The following is a 25,897-nucleotide window of genomic DNA, read 5'->3' as shown; positions in this document are numbered from 1 at the left end:
TTTCTCCAGTCTCCTTTATTGTATACTGGACCGTAAATCCAACGTACCTGTGGCAATTGTGTTATTGTTTTACAAGTGAGCACCACCAAATGTCGATATGGTAGGAAGTTGTTTGTTGTCAAAACCAAAGCAGCTTACAAAAACGTTTCTCAAATGCATTTCTCGTTCAAGATCTTGTGATGTCTGAAATAGGCATTCCAACAATTGGTTACTGACTAGGAGAGATGGCAGTGCACAATTTCTAATCACTAGATTGTGTACCAATATGCCTGGGTTAAATCCCAAATCTCTCCGCAGTACATATGAAGAGAAGGGATATGTCACTGTTGATAGTGATTTGTCCATCGGATGGGGACATTAAGCCTGGTGGCCCCCTTTGTGCTATTCGACAGGAGTAGGCTATGTGCCGGCACTGGGTTTCCCTTTCTCCCTTCCTCACCATCATCGTCCTCCTCACCCATTCCCTACATTACACTTACACGAATACTTACACATACACTCATCCTAGTACACGACATTACTCTTCACAGATACACATCATGCATAACATGACCTGCCGAAGTGGTGTGCAACTTGAAACTGGGTCACAGTCCTGCATCCGCAGTATGTGAAACCCAAATCACGCAAGTGAAGTGAGTAGGCATTAGACACACACAGAGTTGATTACCTATCTGCAAATACTCAGTTTAGACTCCTATATGATCTGTATTATTTTGACCTAAGAGGTTTCAGACATCCTGTATTCTGTTACATAGCAAGAGCTTCATACTTTACTAACCAGGCTCACCTGTTTTATTTTTATGACCTGCTTATTGCGGTCAGTTCCTACTACATCATCAAAATATTTAAATTGTATAATATTCTTCTTTAAATCCTTGTTATTTATAACTTTTATTAATATGTTTTTGCAGCCAGAGTTTTTTGGATTACGTTACCTTTCAAGACATGCGCAGTCTGTACCAAGATGGGTCGAGATGGACCGTCCACTCAAAAGGCAGCTGGACAAGTATGCTCGAGACCAGAGCTTGTTCCTCAGGGTTATGTTCTACGTGTCTGGAGTTAACCTGCTTCATGATGAAATGACAAGGTAGCAGCATGTACAGGATATGAATTGGAAGGGCTGGATGCAACATTATGCACTAAAGTGGAGAATTAGGTACAGCATCTTTCAACCATGCCATTACGATGAAAGCCAGTACATGATGTCTCCAACATATGGGCATGATGTTCACCTGTGGCGTCATTGCCAGCAGAAATTCCCTTTTTTCTCTCTCCTTCATTGTTCTTAATATTGTTGAGAGATAACGCCATTGTTTGCCATAAGGTTAGATAGGGTTTGATGAGATAATTATATTAGTATCGATTAAACAAACTGATGAGCGGATATATTAGTGACAAGTGCTTCATGTAAAAATGACAAGTAAATGTCACGTGCATTATCCCTTTGATATATGTAATATTAATATAATATATATTAGGGGCTAATTAAGTGACATGAGACTGAAGTATGTGACAACTCTTAAAACAAGAATATTTCCAGGTTTATCAGAATGGTTCTAGATAATCTTATTTCTCAACGAAAATGGACCCTGCTAATAGGTGGCAGAAGTACGTTGGTTAGTTGCTGGGATATTTAAGTGACATGAGACCAAGGAAAAGGTTTCAGTGATTTAAGTACGTTTTCTGTCCCATGTGTAGTGTGGGGAGATAGGTACCTCATGTAATCCCGCAACGATGTCTCCTAACAAATTACCAATATTTTCGTTTCTCAAATTAGTATATTTCATCGATATTCCCTGGACCACAAGATATTTATCCTTCATTCTGCTGTGACAATGTGTTGTGATATTTTCGAAGACGTGCATTTTCCTTTTTGTGCATTACAAATTCTCCATTATACTCCATATATCTTGCACTTGACTAGTGCAGTGAATTATTCTTAAAGAATATAGTCATGCATTTTACTAGCAACATTTCGATTCTCTTTTGTTTGACATGGCTCAGTGACTAGTGGTGAGTGTTGTTGGTGCTGCTGTACTGTCTGAATTCTCCACTTGTTCCATGAAATGTCGAATTACGTCCGCCAGTGCCATAACGATTAACACGGACACAATTTTCATGCACAGAATTGTTTTGCAGGAGAATATAAAATCCAAGTTTCACTGTAATTATATAAACTGCAGCTTTTGCTCCCAATAACTTGGCTACCTTTAATAGATGTATGATTTGGTTTTGCTATTATTCATTTTACATCATTAACTTTCATTCCTAACAGTCTTGTCAAAATCGCTGATCTCAAATGTTCATCCTGTATTTACATGTTATTTTTATTTTCGCCAAAAAACAATCCCACACATTTTGTTAAGCATTAACACAGAAATTATCAGGGCTAACTGCTGCAATTTTATTTCAGATATCACTATTTTCTTCAACTGAAGAAAGATGTGATTGATGGTCGAATGAACTGTGATGCGAAGCAGGCAGTGCTTTTAGCCAGTTATAGTATGCAAGGTATGTTTATATGTATTACATGTTTGTTAGTAAGCGAAACATTATTGCATTAGCAGTATTTCCAAGTTTTCTTTTCATACTGTAAGCATTGTAATATAATAAATTTCATGATAAAATGGGAAATATTATTGAAAACTATTTTGTTTCGTGAAATTTGTGTGATATGTGAAACCAACTATAATGCAACTTTTATACAATTATTTCAGCTGAGTTCGGAAATCATGACCTGGAAAGGCATACTGCAGAATACTTAAAAGACTTCGCACTGTTTCCAAAGGTAATTTCTACTGTGTTACTTTAAATTGTATCATAAATGGAAGATGATCGAAATAAATATTTAGTATTTACTACTCTGCTATTAGACTGAAGTATCCATAAGAATTCCTACAACTGTTTTCTCATAATAGGAGAAATTACAATGTTAATAATGCTTTTTAGCGCAAATATTATCTAGTCATTTTTAGTTGCAGAAAATAATGCAGATCATATTTTTGACATAAATGTTACAGTATATCTCTTTACTTCATGCAGCGAGTAAAATGCGAATTCATGAAAGAACAAAGCCTGATTCTTGCCTATGTATGTATGTATTTATTCACACTGCAAATGGTTATATACCCGGTGGCAGTGGTAACTAATTACACTCAATAATGACAATTAATAATAAACAGAACTAATAAAAAACAATAATTAATAATAATAATAATAATAATAATAATAATAAAAAAATAATAATAATAACAAGGAGCATCCTAAATTAAAATGAAGCATGGTCACTTAAAATAACATTTAAAGTAAATCTAATTTGCATCTTAACCCTAAGTTCGAACTAAGACCCACGAGTGTGACAGGTTCATGCCTGCACAAGTACCTTTCGGCACTACACTTATTTCACTGTCAACTCACTCACTGCACTGATTCTACCTGATTTCACTAACACTTCTAACCATTTCACTGTTCGAATACTTTGCACAGCCACTTCACTGACACCAACACACTTCACTTACACAATAGACTTCACTGACACTACACACTTCACTGACACAACACACTTCCTCACTGATAGAACACTTCAAATAACAAGATATCAATTACACCCTTTAACTAGTGTATATAATATACTACTGTCTATTAGTAAAGTCCTTAAGCCTATTTTTAAATACATTTTTGGTTATTGGTAAAGCCTTTAGTACCGGTAAGTCTGCAGGTAAAGCATTCCAGTCCCTGATAGTATGACTGAGAAAAGAAAACTTTCCAGTGTCCATCTTCTGTCTTCTTTCCCTCAATTTATATGAGTGGTCGTTAGTCACAAAATTCGTTCCTTGATTATTATTTTATTGCCTTTTCTGTAGTCAATTTTTCCAATTTCTTTATCACCATGTACATCATTGATTGTCCCACTCTGTAGCTCATAGTCTAAGCATTATGTCTTAGACTAATGATATGGCATGGGCACTGGTTCGAGTCCTCATGCAGGAAGAAAAATTGTCTCATGAAATTTCATTCAGATCGGATTTGTTGCCAGCTTTCAGGAAAGCTTTGAAAAGAGACAAGGTTTTGAACATTGACCACAAATTATAGTGAAACCAAATAATGATTACTTCAAGGATGCCATCATAAAATAGACCAAATACTGGGGCAACTGGTAGAAGACACATGAATTATTTTAATATCACACTTACATTTGCATTTACAGATATTTCATTAACCCCTTGATGTCAAAGTTGGTGGAACTCTGACATTTCTGATGACAGAAAGATACATTGCTTCTTGCTTTAGGAAAGAAAACTGATTACACTATGTGCACTTTATAATTGTTTGTGTGTGTGTTGGTATTGTGCAGAAATATATTAAGGAAATATTAACTCATGAAAATTGATGAAGTAATGATCTTCTTAAAAAATGCAGCCTAATTTTCTATTGAACTGCAATTACATTCTAAACTCAGCAGATTTCATTTGATCACGACTTATATCTATTATGAAAGAAAAGTATCTGTTAAATTTGAGCCCTTGCAAAAGGTGGTACTGTAGCAACTTAATAGACTGAGAATCATCTGCACTATGCTTATTGCTTTGTATCAACTTTATCATAGCATCTAACATCAGATGGGAACCTGGAAAACTTGACAGAAGCAGTGATCCTTCACCATGCAGCTCTTGCTGGCTTGTCCCAAGGCACAGCTGAGGAATACTATATTCTGGCAGCACAGCAATTGGATGGTTATGGTCAGGAAACGTTTGAGGCCAAAGTGAGTAATGTAAGATCTCAGTAAAATGTGTAATTGAAATATGAGATATTATGTAATTCATACATACAAATATCAATCTTCATTACAGGATGAAACTGGTGCTGAAGTTATCATTGGTGTGTCTCTCATGGGAGTTGTTGTTGGTTATGAAAATAACCAGACTTCCAAGTTCTACAGGTGAGTGTAGGAGAATGAATGGAAGGACACCTTCCTTCATCAGCACCTAATCAAAGCTGTACTCCTAAGTTCTCTGCTTCCCACATGATTAGGATTGGTTCACGTACCAGGTGTAGTCTATCTAGGTGTTGACATATCTGCGTGGATTGCAGACTTGTTCCTATCCTAGCAAGCTTCATGAACAGTCATGAGTAGGGAATGGAATATTGCGAGAAGTCATGGGAAAAAATTGATGAACTATCAACGAAAGTAAAATATAAAGGCCGCAAGGAAGCTTTAGCAAAATTTAGGTTGATGTCAGGACAGGACTGCCAGGCTCACCATCTACACAGGATAGGCATATACCAATCCAACATATGTGTTTTGTGCAACAACCCTGTCCAAATCATGGATAAACAACACTTTCTGTTCTGCTCAGCCTTAAACCCAACTGCACAACAGACTGAGGACCTTGTTAGCTGTACTGGGAAGCTAGAGAGAAAATGACTTGATCGTCAGTTCTAGCCATTGGAAAATAAATAAATGAATATTTTGCGACCATGAATTTCGCGAATTTTGGAAAAAAAATATTTCTCAACATCTAATTACAGTAATATACATCCTTCAATCCATTTATGTCTGATTTAACTCGCGAAACATCGCGAAATCTGTATTAAGTCACGAATTTCTTATGTTTTTGCGAAAATAACGCGATTTTTTAAGCAATTAGCGAATAATGTGCTTAGATTTTCAATTTTTAATTTTTTTGTACTACAGTCAATAGCCATAGCATAGATAAGGTCGATATTTATGGTCACTAGTATTGCACATTCGATAGTACTGAATCTATTTCAGTTGAACAGACTCCTGACATCATATCCGATGTATATAGCGACGTGCGAGAATCGTATCGTAAGCATGGTAAGCGTTGTTAGCCTGCTGAATGCATCCTTTGTTCATATTATTTTGGAGCGTGTTGCGTGTGCATGTTTGTGTTTTATTTGTTTATAGTGTCACTCATAGGCGTTCTGCCGAACCTTCACCATTTTTTATATTAGGCTAAGCCAAAGCTTGTAAATTGTAATCATTTGTTGTGAAAACTTGCAATCTGATCAGCTGTCGGCACAAAACTTTGGAAAATATTGTTGTATATATCAATTCTCGATGCCCGTGCGTCCTACTTTAAATGGTTCAAACCTACCCGTGCAAATGAGAGTCGCTGCTTTCTCTCTCTCTCAGAAAGCAGGTTGGCTCACTTTTTTCCCTCTTGTGAGGGAGAAAGCAAAGATCGCGCGGCGACGAGTCACGTTGGCAGTATAGATACCCCCAGGCACTGTGACGTCAACGGCGTCCTCAACCACCATTGTTCCGAGGGGTATAAATATGGCTTGGACACAAGGCCAGGTCTCTCGTTCGCCAGATGGCAAAGAGGTAGCTCTAACGCGTCCTCCGTCACTGGCAGCAGTCTTCCAACCAGGCTTACGCTATGGTTGTCTTTTGTTCGGACGTGTCTACACACGGCCACCACTCCGGGAACAGGGAGCCAAGCTGCGCCCCTGTCTCCTGGATACTTTCCTACACCAGCCGAATCTTCCTCATTTCTTACGTATTCTAAACTTATTTTATTCTCGTCTCGCTACTAGTCTCATCACCACCTCCAACCCATCCACTTCTCTTCCTGACTTCGACTCCCCACTTATCCCGGCTTGTTCATACACCACAGTCCTCTCCTGAACTCCCCCCCTCTAGTGTCGGTAAGTCGCATAGTACGCTGTGTTGATCCTCCGAACGCTAGAGACCACCAACCCCCCCCCCCCTAGTGTCGGTAAGTCGCATAGTACGCTGTGTTGATCCTCCGAATCCAAAGGGGTGTGTTCTCGAATGTCGATAAGTCGCACAATACGCTGTGTTTGATCCTTCGACCTAGAGAATCAACCATCATCCCGATTCCATCTCTCTCGTTATCCTGCCCACCCCACAACACACATGAAAGCAAGCCGATTTTCCCCAGGCACTCCCGTTACCCCTACCTCCCTTTCATTCAAGTCGTACTGTACTATCACCCCTCATAACTCTCCTCGCATCGAAGCCTCAAGGACGAATTTCTAAACTATCAATTTCTATCACGACTCTCCCGTTACCCCTACCACAGGACTAGGAGAAATCACAGTTATACTTTCTTTGTTAGCTATTTCTGTAATAAACAAATGTTACTTTAAAACAGTCTTTCTTTAAACTTCACCACAGTTCCTTATTATTACCCCCACCCACAAGCGACAGCCATCTTGTCACGTCACTCCCGTTTCCCCTCCCCACCTCGACAACACGTCGGAGAGGAACGACCACGGAGACCGGCGTACGACAATATATTCCAAGTTAAAGCTGCCATTTCATAGCGTAATTTGTTTCTCTAAATAATTTCAGGTGGAGGGATATCACCAATGTGATCAACCACAAGCGTAACTTCGGCATTGAATGTCAAGTTCCAGATGAGACAGTTCACTTCCAGTTTGCAGATCCCGAATCTGCAAAATATGTGTGGAGAATGTGTGTGCATCAGGTACAGAATATGTTGTGTAAACAAATAATGCAAGATGGTGCTGTATTTGTAAAAGTAATGCAGATCCTTTGGCATTGTGTGCAGGTTGTGTGTCCTAGCACAAGAGTCTTGCCATGTGTTTTTCTAATGTTGGAACAAAAGAAAGCCTGAAAACAGTGAACTAGGTTGAAACCCAACAGAATTAGACAAAACCATGATATATACAATATATTTAATTTAAGGGGGTTAACGGGTGAAATTTTGGTCGTTTTCAGCCAAAAATCGTATTTTCATTTTCCTGTAAAGATTGAATCAGCAATCTCTTATATATATATGCTCTGCGGCGCTCGAAAGCATAAAAATTACGCAATATCTAAATGGCTGCACCCATGAACTTCAATTCCATATAGATTTTACATGCTGTTTTCTCACACTTTTTTTTTCAGCACATTTCGTCAGGTTCGAAGTGTAAAGGCTCTTACAATTTAAGCTAGGAACATGAAATTTTTACTGCATGTTCTATAAAATATGGTTAACAAATTAGGATATCAGGTTTTTATATACTTTTTTTATACTTTTTGAATTAAAAAATAATTTGTATAACAATAGGTACCAGAAAATCAAAACAAATTTTGACAAAATAATAATTTTTTTCTGTATTCTAAGGATATATTTCTAAAATATGGATACTTAGTGGCTTTCTAGGTACATCAAAGATACTGTAATATTTTTTCTAGATCATATACTTAAAATTTGTACGAGAAGATAGATTTTGAAAATATGCCCCATTTTTTTTTTTTTTTAGAAAAAGAGCATAACTCAGAAAGTATTTGGGTGAGATGCATGAAAATTTGTAGCATGTTACGTATCATATATGGAATATACTTACTTAATGGCTTTTAAGGAACCCGGAGGTTCATTGCCACCCTCACATAAGCCCGCCATTGGTCCCTATCCTGAGCAAGATTAATCCAGTCTCTACCATCATATCCCACCTCCCTCAAATCCTTTTTAATATTATCCTCCCATCTACGTCTCGGCCTCCCCAAAGGTCTTTTTTCCTCCAGCCTCCCAACTAACACTCTATATGCATTTCTGGATTCGCCCATACATGCTACATGCCCTGCCCATCTCAAACGACTGGATTTAATGTTCCTAATTATGTCAGGTGAAGGATGCAATGCGTGCAGTTCTGCGTTGTGTAACTTTCTCCATTCTCCTGTAACTTATCCCGCTAGGAACGTGAAATTTTTACTGCATGTTCTGTAAAGTATGGTTAACAAATTAGATTATCAGACTTTTTATATGTTAATTACTTTTTAAATTAAAAAATAATTTGTATAACAGTAGGTACTAGAAAATTAAAACAAATTTTGACAAAATAATAATTTTTTTGTGTATTCTAAGGATATATTTATAAAATATGGATGCTTAGTGCTTTTCTAGGTACATCAAAGATACTGTAATATTTTTTATGCTCGACCATGCCGAAATGTACTAATTATACACCTGGTAGCAGCCCTTTAATGGACCTCATTAAAGTACACCTATTCATTAAAGTTCAGGTGTTCCACCAATCAGAAAATACCATTGTAGCAATATGAAAGCGCAAGTATCGATTATTCTCAGATATGCAATCGAAAGACAACTAGTTCTGTTACTAAAATAATTAGCGTTAATTTTAAATAATATTGAAATAAATTCAATTTGTCATCTCGTTTTTCAATGTCTAATTCAATTTGAAGGTTATATCAAGATTAATGTTTATTTTATTCTCTAGATTATATCAAGGTCAATGTCATTTGTTTCTCGGAAAAAATCAATACTTTCGCGTCTGCGCACATCTCACAATTTACGAGGTATTGCACAAGGTCAGTTCCGCTCCTCAGTCAGATAAGAATAACATGAATACTTATGCATAATTTCAAGTTAGAAATATGGTCGAGCATAAACAGTCGTATGAAACTTGCCTATAATGGTAATTAAGACGCTCGTATGAAAATTATGAAACTCGCTTGCACTCGTTTCATAAACATACTCGAGTCTTAATTACTACCATTATAGGCTCGTTGCATAATATACTTATTCTAGATCATATACTTAAAATTTGTATGAGAAGATAGATTTTGAAAATATGCCCCATTTTTTTTTTTTTTTAGAAAAAGAGCATAACTCAGAAAGTATTTGGGTGACATGCATGAAAATTTGTAACCAACTAGCTAAAAAACTACAGAAGTTAGAAATTTCACCCATCCCCTCCCTTAAACTTAAAATGACAATTAATAGTGGGTAGACATAACTTTTATTTAATTTTCGTGGTTTTTGTTTCCTTCCTTTATTAGTAATTTGTAATACAGCATTAGATTGTAATTGGATCTGCCTAATTTTGCAGCACACATTCTACATGCAGAATGAACACGCAGTAGAGCCAGCTCAGAATTTGCATCTTGGAGAGCCCTTGGTAGCAAATCTTTTCCATAGTGCCTTAGAGGTAAGAATGATGATACTTGAATACCGAAGTCCAATGAGTTGGGTTGTACTTTTATGTGCATGGAGTTGGTTTTGACGGTTGTCATGTACACCCAGTGTAGTACGTCTGATTCTTTAAATATTAAGATCCAATATTACATGAAAGCATATGCAACATCATTACCGATTTATTATGGCCTGCACTAGGATAGCAAGCACGTAGATGTTATGTGGCATATAATTGTCTGATAATAGTAAGTGAGCAGTACAAAATTAATGCAAAAGAATACAAATCTACGTAATAGTTTGTTCAATTTATATTATAGATTTATTAATATGTCATACAGAATAATATCTGTAATATTGACAATTAATATTTGAGGAGAAAAATTCGTTCCGGCGCCGGGGATCGAACCCGGGTCCTTGGTTCTACGTACCAAGTGCTCTGATCACTGAGCTACACCGAATTCAATCCACAGCATCGGACCGAACCATCCTCCTTCAATGTTTCCCTTTGTGGCCTGACTCCAAGTTAGGCATATATGTTGACGTATATGTCCAATGTCAACTGCCATTATATTAGGAGCACACTCAGTGAGTGACTTGTTTGGCCGGGATTCCGCAGAGTCAGGCCACAAAGGGAAACATTGAAGGAGGAGGAAGGTTTGGTCCGGTGCTGTGGATTGAATTCAGCGTAGCTCAGTGGTCAGAGCGCTTGGTACGTAGAACCAAGGACCCGGGTTCGATCTCCGGCGCCGGAACGAATTTTTCTCCTCAAATATTAATCGTTCAATTTGTTCACTAATAATCTCTGTCTCGCTTTGCTCCAGTTTCCCTTCCTCTTCTGAATCATCTAGTTTTATAATAAATTGTTCCAAATAATTCATGTGAATCTTGTAACTCTTTTTCCATAAAATAGGTCCAGACTTCAGATATAATATATAATTAAAAATTAGTATTGTTCCCAACCAACATTCGTGGGAAGATACAGATAGAATTCCTTCGCTGCTCCTCTCTGTTTTTGTTCCATTTGTATGTTGGGTGAGACATTCCAAAGTAAAGCAGAAAAGTTAAAGTGCAATATATGAAATGCCAAATGGATGTGCATTTAAAATAAACTTGAAATTTAGTACTAGAATATAAACAAGTGCAGGTAAATTAATTCGATGATGACTAGAAGAGATTGTTAGGGTGCTAGACGTCTTTCTAGGAGTGATGAAAATTTTGTTATGAACCATAATATTTTCTTGCTTTAAAATGTTTATTGTAAAGAAAATACTGATATGTTATAGGATGGTCAATTAACAGAAAGTTGTGAGGAACTCGACAGTAGGGATTCGGGTGGGGGTCCTGCAACGTGGGGAATGCCACCTTCCGCAGTGCAACGAGCTCAGTCTACATCGTGCCTTGATCTTTCTACACCTACGGATATGGATAAACTAAGGTAATATTTTTAAATACGTCTTATTCTATTTTACTTCAAGGAAATTTTTCTATTTTCAAGACAGATGTGTGCTGGCACTGTGTAGAGGTGTCTGTAGGGAAACGTTTTATATCGTGCAACAGTTGGCAGATTGCTTTCAACAACTGCATTTACAGTACATTGTGGCTGCTCTTTTAGAAGATTACACCATAGAAGGCTAATGTATTCAGAGGAAATAAAGCTATCAGAGATTCCCAGAATTGACTAAAAGGAAGGTCTGCTGTGAATAAAAAAAATTAAAGACAAACATCATGCTGTTTCTTTTTGTACTGTCTTCTAAGAGATGGCCACTATTTTGACATTGTTTTCCAAAATATGCACGTATTGCCATTTGAAGTGTACACGGGAAAAACGATCAAGGTCCATCAAAAATCGAAATTGAGTTAATAATGCCATCTTATAGTGGAAAGGAAGTACTATCATGTGGTCTAGCTAGTAATAAGAAATCATCGTTCTTGACATTCCACTACGTCAATTTATATTGAATACACACATAACAAAGTATTAAGTGCTTAAGCTTTAAAATTCGTTTTTCTCGAAACTTTCTAAAATGGACCTTGATCGTTATTCCTGTGTACCCTTCATTTGTTACAGAGAAAAGTACCTTTGCTACAGATACTTCTAAATATTACATCAATTTCACTAGGCTGCATTGATCCAGCAAACGTATAAATATTTATACATCTTGATTACACAACTTTTAACACCATATCACTTCGGAATATGTATTATATGTCTTTCTCGTGTTAAATATTACTGTACCTGGTTAACACGTTTCGGTCTTTTATTGACTTTCTTGAGTTCTGAAGAAGGTCAATAACAGACCGAAACATGCTAACCAGGTACAGTAATATTTAACACGAGAAAGACATATAATACATATTCCGAATATAAATATTTCTATTTCTATTTGTGAACTGTGCCTGAAGAGTTATGATAGATATTGTGGTGCACACGAAGATCAGTCTCTTTGACACGATTTTGCAGGGAGTGATTCTAGCTTCATGCATTTTTTGCTTAGTTCTCATTATCATTAATATAAATATTTCTTACATTGAAGGGCCTTGTTACCATCATATCGTCCAGCACCGGACTATGAGACTGCAATGCAGCAGAAATATCATAGTTCTGGCCAGACCTCAGGGAATTTAAATATAAGACCTAATCATCAAGTTGGAATTTTATATAGCAGCCAACCTGAAATACATCAAACTCATGTACAGGAGGTGAGTTTATTAGGTATGAAGCTACACATACTTGTTATATATTAAGCTGATTGTAACAGTAATGATTAAACATCGTTTAGCCTTATACATTGTCCTAAGTATGGCTGTCCTGTTGCAGACACATTTTCTTGTCTTAAAACTCGATATTTAATAGTTTATATTTAAACATTGCCAAGAACGTTCTTTAAATACCTGTGGACTGGAATACAGAATGGAGTAAATGCGCAATTCTATGGCATATGCTTTCTATATTAACAAGATGTTGATGGCAGACAATCTTAGGAATCTGCATAACACTGAAACACGTGGAAACTGCAGTTTGCCAGTTAAGGTGCATGATTGAATAATCCATCAGTGTTTGTTCATATAATTTTTACCAGAAAAAATGTTATCATTTTTTCAAAGATATTTTCGTTGTGTTATCAGCAAATAGCTGGATACATTAAGAAGATTGATTGAAAGATATTTTCGTAGATATGGTCTTCATCTACTTTTTTCTTACAATTTAAAGATAAGTTGATAGTTGTGGGTCCAAGTGAGAAAGCAAAACAACAAAAACATATTCTATGTAATGTTGTGAGAAGGAAAATTTTCCGCAGAAAGTTTTCTGGAATGGAAAATATTTTCTATATTTTTCCGAAAAATTTTCCACTGACTAAATTGTTGTTTTCTTAACCCCCTTGTATACTATACAAGTAAAAGCGTCAAAGATCATGTAAGGGCTATAAGATAGAGCATACATAAATGAATAAAGAAGGAAAATAAAAGAAAATAGATAATGGAGCAGAGAAAGACAGCCTACTGGAAGCAACAACAGTGAACAGAGTAGGGTAATGTAATTCGGTTGAAAATTTGTGGAAGAAATTCAATCTATACCTCACTTTAACGAACATTACTTTTTCTCTCTTTTAGATCAATATTTTACAGTCTTGGTGTATTTTTTGGTATTTGAAATATCATATTTATTACTGTATTACTGTTACAGAATCTCAATTCATACAGTCATTACAAGCATTACCCAGATGTAACACAGGTAGAACGTTTGTACCTTGAATCCAGAAATGATGAGTCTCAAAGACTAATGAAAGGAAGTGCAGATCATAATTCTCATGCAGTGCTTCCAACACTCCACACATACAGGTAAATTTCTTCACCGTCATTTGACAAAAATTTACTGCGTATGATGTAATCCCCCAAATATCTTACAAAATTTAAAGTTATATATTTAAAATTATTTGTTTTACTAGTAACTTGCCTATTCTAAATGAGTTATATAAAATATGAAAGAGCTGTATAAGTGAAATGCTTTATATTTTACAATAATTCCTCCTTGCATACTCTGAAGTAACATAGGTTGGCTAGGTGTCTTGATTTTTGTAGGACAGACATTTCTTTAAAGTGCTGTTTGACAGGTTGCAGTGCTACACAGAAAATCAAAGACATGTCCTGTGTAATGTTCTGATTTTAGCGTCAAATATCTGGTTTCTGGTTTGAGTTTACTGTTTATTTTCATATTGGTTTATAAATAAAAAGTTTCTCAAAATGTACCAGTAAGTTACTTTTGTTTCTGTATTTTGAAACCTTTTTAATTTTATGATTTTAACTTTTCAATTGTTTCGTTGAACTGTGTGATTCGTCATTTCACTGGAACAAGCATTTGTTAACAGTGTATAACAAATGTTACACTTTAATCTTGTAATTGGTTGCTAGCTGTGTGGTGGAAATAGGGAGCAGCAGAGTGTTTTGTTGTGATTGGTTATGAAATAATTATTAAGTAATATAATTATTCATTGGTACCGGTTACATGCTAGGTAGTATTATTACTTAATGATACATGTTTATTTTCGTCCATAACCTTACTCTTTATACATATGTATTATTATTCCACTATTACTACTACTACTACTGCTACTTTTACTACTACTGCTACTGCTGCTGCTACTACTGCTACTACTATTACTACTACTGCTACTACTACTACTACTACTACTACTACCACTACTGCTACTACTACTGCTACTTTTACTACTACTACTGCTACTACTACTACTACTACTACTACTATCACTATTGCTACTACTGCTACTACTACTACTGCTACTATTACTACTACTGCTACTACTACTACTGTTGCTACTACTGCTACTGTTGCTACTACTGCTACTACTATTACTACTACTGCTACTACTACTACTACTACTACTACTACTACTACCACTACTGCTACTACTACTGCTACTTTTACTACTACTACTGCTACTACTACTACTACTACTACTACTACTACTATCACTATTGCTACTACTGCTACTACTACTACTGCTACTATTACTACTACTGCTACTACTGCTACTGTTGCTACTACTGCTACTACTACTACTACTACTACTAGTGCTACTGCTACTTTTACTACTACTACTACTGCTACTACTACTACTAATATCACTATTGCTACTACTACTACTACTGCTATTACTACTACTGCTACTACTACTACTACTACTACTACTACTGTTGCTACTACTGCTACTATTACTACTACTACTACTACTACTACTGCTTGTCACCACCACCTGTTATTTATGTGAGAATGATAAGTGTAGATTGTGTATTGTAGTGATAAATCACGTTAATTTTGTTAATGATATTAACCATTAAATGGAAAAAGTGGAATGGCAGCAAGAAAAACCAAAGTATCTGTATTCTGTGAAACTTGCTTCAATTTCATCTGCCACAAATTCCAATAATTCGGGATCTGGGAATTCGAATTCAGTCTTGTAATGTGAAAAGTTGACACTCTCCTGGTTGGGTGTCAACTCATAAATTATATCTTGCCATTTAACTTCATTCTCTTCCAGAACTAAATAAGTACATATACAGTTCAAGTTTATTTGTATAAATACGTTATAAAACAATAATCTTTATGTGTATTGTATTTCTATTGTCAGTGTGATGTGATTTTTCTGTCACTAGCACTCCTGAATTGGACACGATGGAAAACCATATGATCCAGGGATTACAACTTCTGCATTTGTACAAACCACCTCCTCCATATCCCATCAATAGGCCAAGCAGTAATAGCACACCAGATCTTGCATCGAAAACACTCACTCCTCCAAGACCAACATTTACCAATTCACAAGTAAGCAACATAATCTTTATTTTCACATTTTGGTTTCTCTTCTGGTACATCAGATTGTCAGACATATCTATTACCCAGACTGTACAGACAGAAGTGTATTTTTAATTTATCTTTTACTTGTTAATTATGCGAAGTATAGAAAAGCCATTTTTTTAACTATCCTTATTTATAGTCGCTTTAATTTCTAGGTCATATTGCAACTGTTGGAAATGAACTGTGATACATTGGTAATAGGGATTCAGTCTGGTATTCGTCTGTATTTAACTGGAAATTAGTTATATTCAGTCGAGGAAAAGCACGGAAAAAAACTCGACCACGTTGGTCGGCACTCGGAATCGAACCCAGGACCTCCCGAATGCGAATCTCAAACAATATCTTCTGAACCATCTTCCTCGGTAGAAGGTATTGTGATACTACAGAAATGTGATTTTAGACTTTTGTGAACATAATGAACATATATACAGGATGGGTAAAAGTATGGAACACGCCTTGCAGCTTCCCTATTTTTAATTATATGAAGGAGCTCTATATACAGAAGTTATAGAGAGTAAAAAAGGAATATTTTGAACATGTTTTTAAAAACTGGCGTAACTCAGTCGACAGAGGCTGCTGATCTGGAGGTATATTTGGGCAGAGTTTGATTATTGCTTGAGTTGGTTACTTGGTTCGTTTTTATCCGAGATTTTCCCCATCTCATCTCGCCAAATATCTATCACAGTCCCATTGGTACCAAATAACCTTGTAGTTGATATAGCGTCGTTAAATAATTTGGATTTTCTTGACAAATCAGCATTCTTCTTTTTTGGCGACACTTTTCGAGGACATTTCTCTAGTTTATTTAATAATCTATTTTCTTTCTGATTGTGACTTATAATACCTTGTACTGTAGAATGAGATCTGCTTCTTTCAATTTATGTCAAAGATTTTCCTTCTTTGGCTTAATAAAGGCTCTCGTTTTTTTAAGTTTGTTTGCTCATTTTGCTGCAAGTTAACACAGTTATACCATATAACATATTGAACAATGGCTATATATCTATACAGATGGATCCAGACTGGAAGTAGAGGCTGGAGCTAGAATTTACTCAAAATTATTTAGTTTCTATGTCGCAGTTGGGGAAAACTCTACCCACTTTGATGGTGAAATTCAGGCAATAGAGATGGCACTAACACATCTTCTCTACGGAATAAATTCATTTCAGTGCGCAGTTATTTTAAGTGGTTCAACTTCGGCTATACAAGCAATAGCAACTAATAATTCTCCAATCTCCAGTAAAGTATTAGAAATAAAAAAAATATCAGATTATTGTTTAAACAAAATAAAATTATCCATCTTCAATGGATACCCTCTCATTGCGGGATCCACGGTAATGATATTACTGATTTTTTTAGCAAAGAAGGACACCGAAATTTTATAAGACACCAAATCAAACTTTACACATCATTCTGCAAAAATTATAGTTAAACGAAATTTCCAGAAAGAACCGTTGGAGCACTTCAGAATTGAAAATAATGACATCATGGGCAGCTATATTGCAAAATAAATACTTAATTTCCAAACACCCTAGACTTGATGCTGTAGCAACATTTAGATTGTTAATGGACGACGACTATTTGGCTGCACACCTTTATAAAATTGGAATCTTCAACTCTCCAAATTGTATCCTATGTCGTAAAGACAATTCTACAATGAATGAGGATCACCTTTCGAGTTGTTTAGCTCTCAAGATGTCACCATCAAGAATGTTGGCTGGATTTTATTGGGAAGCAAGAAAGCAAATTGAATATACCCAAGCATTTGAGCATTAGATTACTATTACTACTACATACTGAACAGTACTAATGCATGCTTATATAAAACGGCACTGTAAGTCGTGGCTGAATTCAGTTTAACTCATGTTCACGAGGTTTATTTTGAGGCTGTTTTTAATAGAGTGACAGAATTATTTATTTTGTTATATCAGAATTAAAACTAAAAGAGATAACATTATTGTTATGAACGACTGCCTAGAATAATGTTGTAAGTCCGTTTTTGACCAAGCTGCTTTTTCGGCTGAAAAATGTTGTATGGCACATCTTGCATCTTGTGCTGCCATCGTCTTGCTGATACACTACTTCGAGAGCTGTAGTATTTTGATTGTGTTGCTGAGCTGAATAACGTTGTAACGCAAATAAAATGGCGGACAATCATACTTGTAGCGTGTCACATGGTCTCATAAAAACGTAAATTGAAAGAGAAAAGGTAAGATTAATGTCATGCAATGGAAGGACAATGTACGTAAGACACTGAAGGATCAGGGGAAAGAATATACTTTGAAGAAAGGTGACATTAAACCAGCTGTGAAACGACCTGGACTGGTGAGTAGAATAATGTTGTAAGTCAATGTAGGCCTATAGAGTGCTAAAGGAGAATAAGTTAAAGGTAATAAGGTCATGGTTACTCTGAATTCTACCATGGCCTAATCTTAATATATAAAATTTTGAGAGAGAGAGAGAGAGAGAGAGAGAGAGGGAGGGAGGGAGGGAGGGAGGGAGATTTTTTTTTCCCCTCTGTACAAATCTACACGCTTTGACCGATATTTGCCAAAGTTTGCACATTTAATCTTCATAACCCAGAGAAGAACATAGGCTACATTAAAATTGGACAGATGGACGTTAAATTATTGAAAACAATAAAAATTAGAACGTAAAAAGGCCTTTATGATATTAAAATGGCCTCTTCTGCAATCAGTTGTTTTTTAATATTGGAGTGCAAGAGGTCAAATGACTTTATTGTCAAACGCCTGGCATTAGAAAACAACAACAATCGTTTTTTTATTGACGTCATCCAGTCACGCCTTCTTCCGTTGTAAAAGCGGCCATATTGTTATTGGAGTATAAAATAAAATAATATTAAATTAAAACTACGTAAATGAGGGTACGATCTCTTGATTGAATGTATCATGGGCAATAATATACAATACAAAATGACATAAAACACATATTTGTTTAGTTTTTATAAATTCAAAATCAAACATAATAGACAGCAAATGTAAAACATTCATCATGCTTAAATTCAGGCATTTAAAAACATAGCTTTCTGTAGCGTAGTGGTAAGATGAGTGATTATAGTGTAAAGGATCACAGGTTCGAACCTGAGCTCAACTCCTCTTTTTTTTTTTTGGATAGTTTATTTACTTTATTTTAGATACGTTATTTTGATTTAACCCGACATAAAGGGAGTTTTATTACATAAATAATATACCCGTAGTATTTTATTTATTCTGTCTCAAACAAAGTTACCATACAATTATCTTGATATCTTAATATATATGGTAAACGTGAATGTGGGTATGTATGTATGTTCTCTATACAAATCTACACGCTTTGACCGATATGTGCCAAAGTTTGCACGTTTAACCTTCATAACCAGGAGAAAAACATAGGCTATATTAAAATTGTACAAATGGACCTTAAATTAATTAAAATATAAAAAATAGAAATAAATACGACCAAACATGTAATATTAAAATGCTATCTTCTATAGTCAATTGTTTTTTTATTATTGTCTTTTGTATTCAACATCGACTTTCACAAGGCCATGGAAATTATAACACGAATAACATTGTTGGTAAACATCATGAAGGCTAAAACTAGATAATTCGTAGAATAAAATAAATATCTTTACGCAGTCCATGACCGTATTATGAATTTCTCGATGCAGTTGTAGATAGTGAGCAGGCTGTGTTTTATGCAACTGAATTCTAGAATTCTTTCAAACTACAAGGATTGCTACCACATAATTTACTTAATATTGAATAACCAGACGTACTACTGCGAAATATTAACCCACCAAAATTATGCACCAACATGAATTGGTGTGAAGAACCCATGCGAAACGTAATAGAAGTCGCAATATTAACTGGAAAAACGAAAGGATAAGATGTTTTTATCTCACGTATTGCTATGATACCCATTCTATTTAATGCAATTGCAATTGCAATTCAGTGTGACTAGCATTTGTAATGACCATATTAAAATGAAGCTCAAGGAGAGTACCTCAAAGTTGCAGACATTTACTTAAAAACTGCGTGTTTTTCACATCCTCGACTATATTTTGTACAAAGGAGTGGGGGAAAAAAAAAAAAAAAAAGATTTTACACATTTCAAAAAGCAATTCAATGATATTTCTGTTATGTTGCTAATGTAGTATGTGAATGTACATAAGTCGACTGACAATAGCATTGTATTAATTCTAAAATATACATCTCTCAAAATATTGTTGTTCACGTCCGAAAATATGTTACTGCGAAATTCTATCTGTATAATCACGTTGCAAATGTAGTATGTTATGCGTTGTGGAAATAACAATCTCTTAATTTCTAAAATACCGTCAAGCCTATACGTCTCTCAGAATATTAGTCTTTATGTTAAAAAATTCACTTATTGCAAGTTTATATTGTATCTGCATTCTGTGTATAAAATAAGAATTAATATAATATGTTCTGAATTTGTGAGATATAATTTCCCAAGTCATATTTAAAAAAAAAACTGGGTATGATATAAGTGGATGCACAGCGGTCAAGGGGTAAAAAGTCTTCCAATATAAATTAAATTATATATGTACATATTGATTTGATGCTGAAACTGATCAGAAAGAGGAAAAGGAATCATATTATCGTTGGGTTTTACTTTGTTCATAATTCGATTTTTCTATTATTTTATTTGTATTTCTGGCGGTGTGGAAGAGAAGGCCTAATGGCCTTAACTACATCAGAATAAATAAATAAAAACAAATATATAAATAAAAAAAAACCTTGAACATCAGGCACATGATGACATGTTTTCATTTCGGTGCCTGATTTACAACTGTTTTAAATTGAGTTAATGCTGGCAGGCATTTCACTAAGGAGTTCATCAATTCATGTAAGTGACGTTAAGTAAAGAATAAATCTTAGCTTAGTAAAGGCAATTCGTTTTGGTTGTCTATAGTTAGGTTTCCGAGATTTCCGAAAATGTAATAAGCAGTTTAATTAAAAACAGAAGCAGAAAGGAAAACCCGTGCAACGCCGGGTGGTTTTAGCTAGTAACAGAATAATGAAAAAATAATTCTTGTCTGTGTAATATTGATATTCTATGCCTACACATATGATCTAAGTTGTGTAATTTGTTTCAAGTTCTTATGATATAAATTAGTCTATTATTATTATTATTATTATTATTATTATTATTATTATTTAATGTACTCAAATGTAACAACTATAAAGAATCTGCCAGGAAATATGGACAGTACTTAAGTTTCTTTGCTTTACAACATTGTTCTTTTGGATTGACATACAACGTTTTTCTACTGTAAATGTTAAAAAAGTTGTGTTATTTGGAAGATGAAGACAATACATATATATAAATGGTGTGAATACTTACTGAAGTATTAATGCAGACCTAATATTGTCATATTTTGTAATATTTAACAATGTTAGTATGGAATAAACATATTTTTAATTTCCTGACATACTATAAAAACTGACTTATAGCGTTATTCTAGGCAGGCATTCGTTTATTCATGATCATTTCTAATGTTCACAATAAAAGATTATATTTGAAGTTTTTCTTAGAAACGTAATACATAGATGGTAACCTTATCTCTTTAGACCGAGTGTTTATTTTACTAACACAGCTAATTAACTTGTTTCATCAGGTTAGTGGCTCCAGCCCGGACCTAGTATCATCAAGAAGTCTGGGCCCTGGAAGGCACCAGCACCACCGTCACCACCATCCACATGAAATGAACCAGCACCAGCAACACCCGTACCTGGATTCAGCAGTGACGTCTCATCAGCTCCTGCCAAATCCTGAAGCTCATCGCACGTACACGAATCTTGCTGCAGTATTAGATACTCAACAGCCTCATGATATGAGAAGGGCCTTTGTTACTACGGATGAACCAAACATTGTTTATTGTATGGGTGGAAGTGGGGATGTGGGTCTGCTGTTAGAGAACAGGCCGAGATCAACTACGATGCCGTACCATTCGGTGAATTCTATCTCAAGTGGATCTCAGTACACAGGTGGAGCATCTGAACCTATATACGAGAATGTGCCACTGCCATGGACGACAGATGGGAGGACCATAGGTAAGATATTCTTGTGACTGGCAAATCTTGAACAAGCGCTTCAGATCTTATCTCCTCGTGATATGAAGTGTTCCAAAAGAAGAGAGAAATGTGTTGCAGCAAAAAATGGTTGTTTTGTTGTTAATAACAAACTTCTTCATTTGTCTGTTAATCTGCAAAGTTGTTGTTGTTTTCTAATGCCAGGTGTTTGACAATGAAGTCATTTGACCTCTTGCACTCCAATATTTTTCAAAGATATTATCATGGCCAGCCACTGAAGCACAGATTTTGAGGTGTTCCGAATCCATTTCTTGGTTTGAGTTGCACAATGGGCAGTTAGGGGACTGATTTATTCCAATTCTATGCAGGTGTTTGGCCAAACAATCATGGCCTGTTGCCAATCTAAATGCAGCTACAGACGATTTTCGTGGTAAATCGGGAATTAACTGTGGATTTTGATGCAGAGAGTTCCATTTTTTCCCTTGGGATTGTGTTATCAAATTTTGTTTGTTGAAGTTTAAGTATGAGGATTTAATAAATCTTTTCACAGAGTAATAGCTAGATTTAGTAACAGGTCTGTAAGTAGCAGTGCTGCTCTTCTTTGCTAAAGCATCCGCATTTTCGTTTCCCAGGATTCCACAATGGGATGGTATCCATTGGAATACAATTCTTTTATTGAGTGATATTAATTGAGAGAGCATTTTAGTTATTTCTGCTGTTTGAGATGAAGGTGTGTGTTGAGAGACTATTGATAGAATAGCTGCTTTGGAATCTGACAATATAACTGCATTTTTAAATTTATTGATGTGGCAGAGAAGATTCCTGAGACTTTCACTTATTGCAATGATTTCACCATCAAAACTTGTTGTTCCATATCCAAGAGATCTATAAAGTGAGAAGAGACAGCACGTAACACCTGCACCGGCACCTAGTTCCCTGGAGATCAAGGATCCATCGGTGTATAAATGAAGCCAGTTTTGTGGAGGGTACCTAATATTAATTGTCTCTAAAGACAAGTGTTTCATTATTTCGGTGTTTACTTCTGATTTCAATATTTCTTCTGTTAAATTTATATTATATTCTATATTTAATAGAGTGCTTCAGTGGCTAGTCATGATAATTTCTTTGAAAAATATTGGAGTGCAAGAGGTCAAATGACTTTATTGCCAAACGCCTGGCATTAGAAAACAACAACAACAACATATTTAATAGAGTTAAAGGGTTTGGTTTAATTTGTAAGTTTTCTTTTAAATTCGGGATATTGATTTTCTGTTTTAATTCTTGAACCATGGATATGAAACTTTTTTGAGTTTTCAATCTTCAAAGTTGAATTCCATATGTAAAGTGGAGTCAAGGGTAGAAAGTGCAATGAGGGGGAGAGAGAAACTGCAATTTATCCTTTAATTTTTTTGCAAAGCACTTTGCACCATATTTTTGTTATTCTATCTTCTAACACAGCTTTGGAAGAATGAATGTGGACTGTTTACAAAATAGTATTTCATTTTTTCTATTTGTATATGAACTTGTCTCACTTAACAGGTAAATAAAATGATCTGTGCAACAAAAGTGGCCTTCCTGTGCCAACTCTCTGTGCCCTGGTCCCTTTTGGTGCTAGCATTGTGAAGTATAATCCAGTGACTTTCAAACGCATGTAGTGGATTTCAATTGCTGCAGTTTTATTGGCTGATATAAATAATCCTCGTGTATAACAGATAATTTGTATGTTAGTAAATAAAAATACTACTTTGATTGTTTTAAAAATTTAGATTATTTTATATTTGCTACACCATCTAATGCAAGAAAGTTAATCAGTTCTGCACATTTTAAATATGAATGTACAGTGCCCCGGATTTTCAATATTAAAATATGACAGCTCTACCATAGTATGCCATATAGTTGTCGAGTTTAATATCTTTGACTTTCTGTTGCTTGAACAACACCGAATTATATGATGATATGTCAAATTGAATTTGAATGTGTGCGATATGATTATCAATCAATCTTCTTAATGTATCCAGCTGTTTGCTGACAACATAAAGTCCACTATAGTCCACTGTAGTCTTTTCAGTTGTTTTTTACGAGAAATGAGGGGTATTTTGATCAGTGTTCATTATAGATGCCTGTTGTTAGTAGCCAGAGGTGGGGTGTAGTCAGTATATACTGCAGGGCTGTGTCTTCTGCAACTGGTACTGATGAGTTTAATTTACTTCTTTCGTGGTTTATGTATGGACAGTGTAGAAGAATGTGTTCCAGATCTTCAGCATGATTATTACACCACAGACAAGTAGGATTATCAGAAATGTGAAATCGTGTAGGTACAATTGAGTGACAATGTGACCTGTTCTGGCTCTTGTTAAAAATGTTTGAACATGTCTGGGCAAATTTTTGTACATTTCGAGGTCATTTGGTTTCTTTTGTACAGACTGTAAAATTTTTCCTTTGTCAGAAGAGAGCCAATTGTTGATCCATAGGTTTGTAAAATGAGACTTTACTGAAGCAAAAGCATTGGATAGAGATATCACTTGAAGAGGTGTTGGTTGCAAATATGTTGCCTGTTTTGCAATATTATCGACTTTCTCGTTTCCAGGTATACCACAATGACTAGGTATCCATTGAAATGTTATTTCCTTTTGGAGTTCTCTTAGTTTACTTAGTTGTTTCTGAATTGGAATAATTCTATGTGCATATAGGTTTGGTACATATTTAATTATATTAAATATAGCCCCCTTGGAGTCGGTAAGTATGCAAATAGATTATATTTATAAGCGAATGTCTGTAAATTTAACTTTTGTTTAATAGGTCTGTCAGGTGGAGGAGATATTCCAGGGGTTCGAAGCCGGACATCTAGTATTCAGTCTGCACCAGAAATGTGCCAGACACAAAACACAGAGCAAAGCATAGGGAACAATATGACAATGCAAGGCTTCAATGCTGAGAACAGCCTGGCACACCAACACCAACACCTGTACAATTCGACAGCAGAGCAGTTTTCAACAAGAAATGCTACCAATAGGCATGTGGCAGTGAACCATACACCACCGGCACCACACGAATTAGCTTCCTTCTCTCTTCCATTCTCAGGAAAAAGTAAACCTGGAATACAGTCTGGAAACGCAACTTCATCAGGTAGCAAGTTCTTATTGTGGCTTTGATTTGAAGGTTGGGGCGAGGGAATAATTATGTGCTATGGAGACGAATAGATTTAGTTACATTGGACTTGCTGAGTTGTTGATGAAATGTAGGAAATGTGACTTTTGAAGATTTGGGTCTGTTTTCATATTAAGGTGAAAAGAGGAAGAAAAGGTATTCTCGTTAGTTAAAATTATATATTCTTGAAGAAAATATATATTTTTACTTCAATCAGTGCCTATTTTTACATGTAGGCTACATTGATGTTGAAATTAATTTTCTTATCAAGCTAGATCCAACCTCAAAAATGTCAAATTCACTAACACTTCATTAGCAGTGGCAGAACCAGTGTAAATCTGTCATTGTGTGCTTGAAGTCAGAAGCAGAAATAAAACAGCAAATAAATATTAATAACTAGCCATACCTGTGCGCTCCGCTGCACCCGTTAGAAATAAATATAAAGTAATTACATAATTAAAATAGGACATTTGATCCAGGGAACATTCGTGTTTGATAGAAGGATAAATCGTTTAATATGTTACTTAATTTAAATTGTATTAAAAAATTAAAATGCGATCACTTTGATCCAGAGACCACTCATTTGGTCATAAAAATTATTTTAGGAAATACAGGAAACGAATGTACAGAATAGCCTATCAAGTTTTCTGTGCATAAGAAGCTATTTTAATCTTACCTGTCCTCGATTCACTCAGAAGTTACTGTAATAACATTATAGCATTATGTCCATCTAGAGAAACTACACTTTCCAATGGTGAATTAATAATTAATTATACAAATCGGTTAATTTAACTTCTGATATTACTTCATACAAACACAGAAACATTCTCTTTAGGCTATGATTCATAGCTTTCGATTGTTGTTGTCCAAAGCCCCTTATAGAC

At 35.3% G+C, this 25,897-nt stretch overlaps 1 protein-coding gene across 2 annotated transcripts in view; it reads left to right on the top strand.

The window, feature by feature from the left end:
- Pez (protein tyrosine phosphatase non-receptor pez) overlaps positions 1-25,897 on the top strand; it is a 58,768-nt gene that overhangs the window by 7,763 nt on the left and 25,108 nt on the right. For both annotated transcript variants that reach the window (XR_011336005.1, XM_069846407.1), the window contains exons 4-16: positions 912-1,087; positions 2,414-2,511; positions 2,718-2,788; positions 4,607-4,762; positions 4,851-4,939; positions 7,343-7,478; positions 9,850-9,948; positions 11,219-11,370; positions 12,470-12,635; positions 13,621-13,775; positions 15,609-15,777; positions 21,452-21,887; positions 24,666-24,992. Coding sequence is in view for 1 of the 2 variants with exons in the window: in XM_069846407.1 (XP_069702508.1) it covers positions 912-1,087; positions 2,414-2,511; positions 2,718-2,788; positions 4,607-4,762; positions 4,851-4,939; positions 7,343-7,478; positions 9,850-9,948; positions 11,219-11,370; positions 12,470-12,635; positions 13,621-13,775; positions 15,609-15,777; positions 21,452-21,887; positions 24,666-24,992 (2,230 nt within the window). In the remaining variant the exon portion in view is untranslated. The remainder of the gene's footprint in view (positions 1-911; positions 1,088-2,413; positions 2,512-2,717; positions 2,789-4,606; positions 4,763-4,850; positions 4,940-7,342; positions 7,479-9,849; positions 9,949-11,218; positions 11,371-12,469; positions 12,636-13,620; positions 13,776-15,608; positions 15,778-21,451; positions 21,888-24,665; positions 24,993-25,897) is intronic.

The sequence above is a fragment of the Periplaneta americana genome, chromosome 14 (assembly GCF_040183065.1).
Source record: "Periplaneta americana isolate PAMFEO1 chromosome 14, P.americana_PAMFEO1_priV1, whole genome shotgun sequence".
NCBI lineage: Eukaryota > Metazoa > Arthropoda > Insecta > Blattodea > Blattidae > Periplaneta > Periplaneta americana.
The sequence above is the reverse complement of the archived record's forward strand: the minus strand, read 5'-3'. Positions and strand labels throughout refer to the sequence as shown.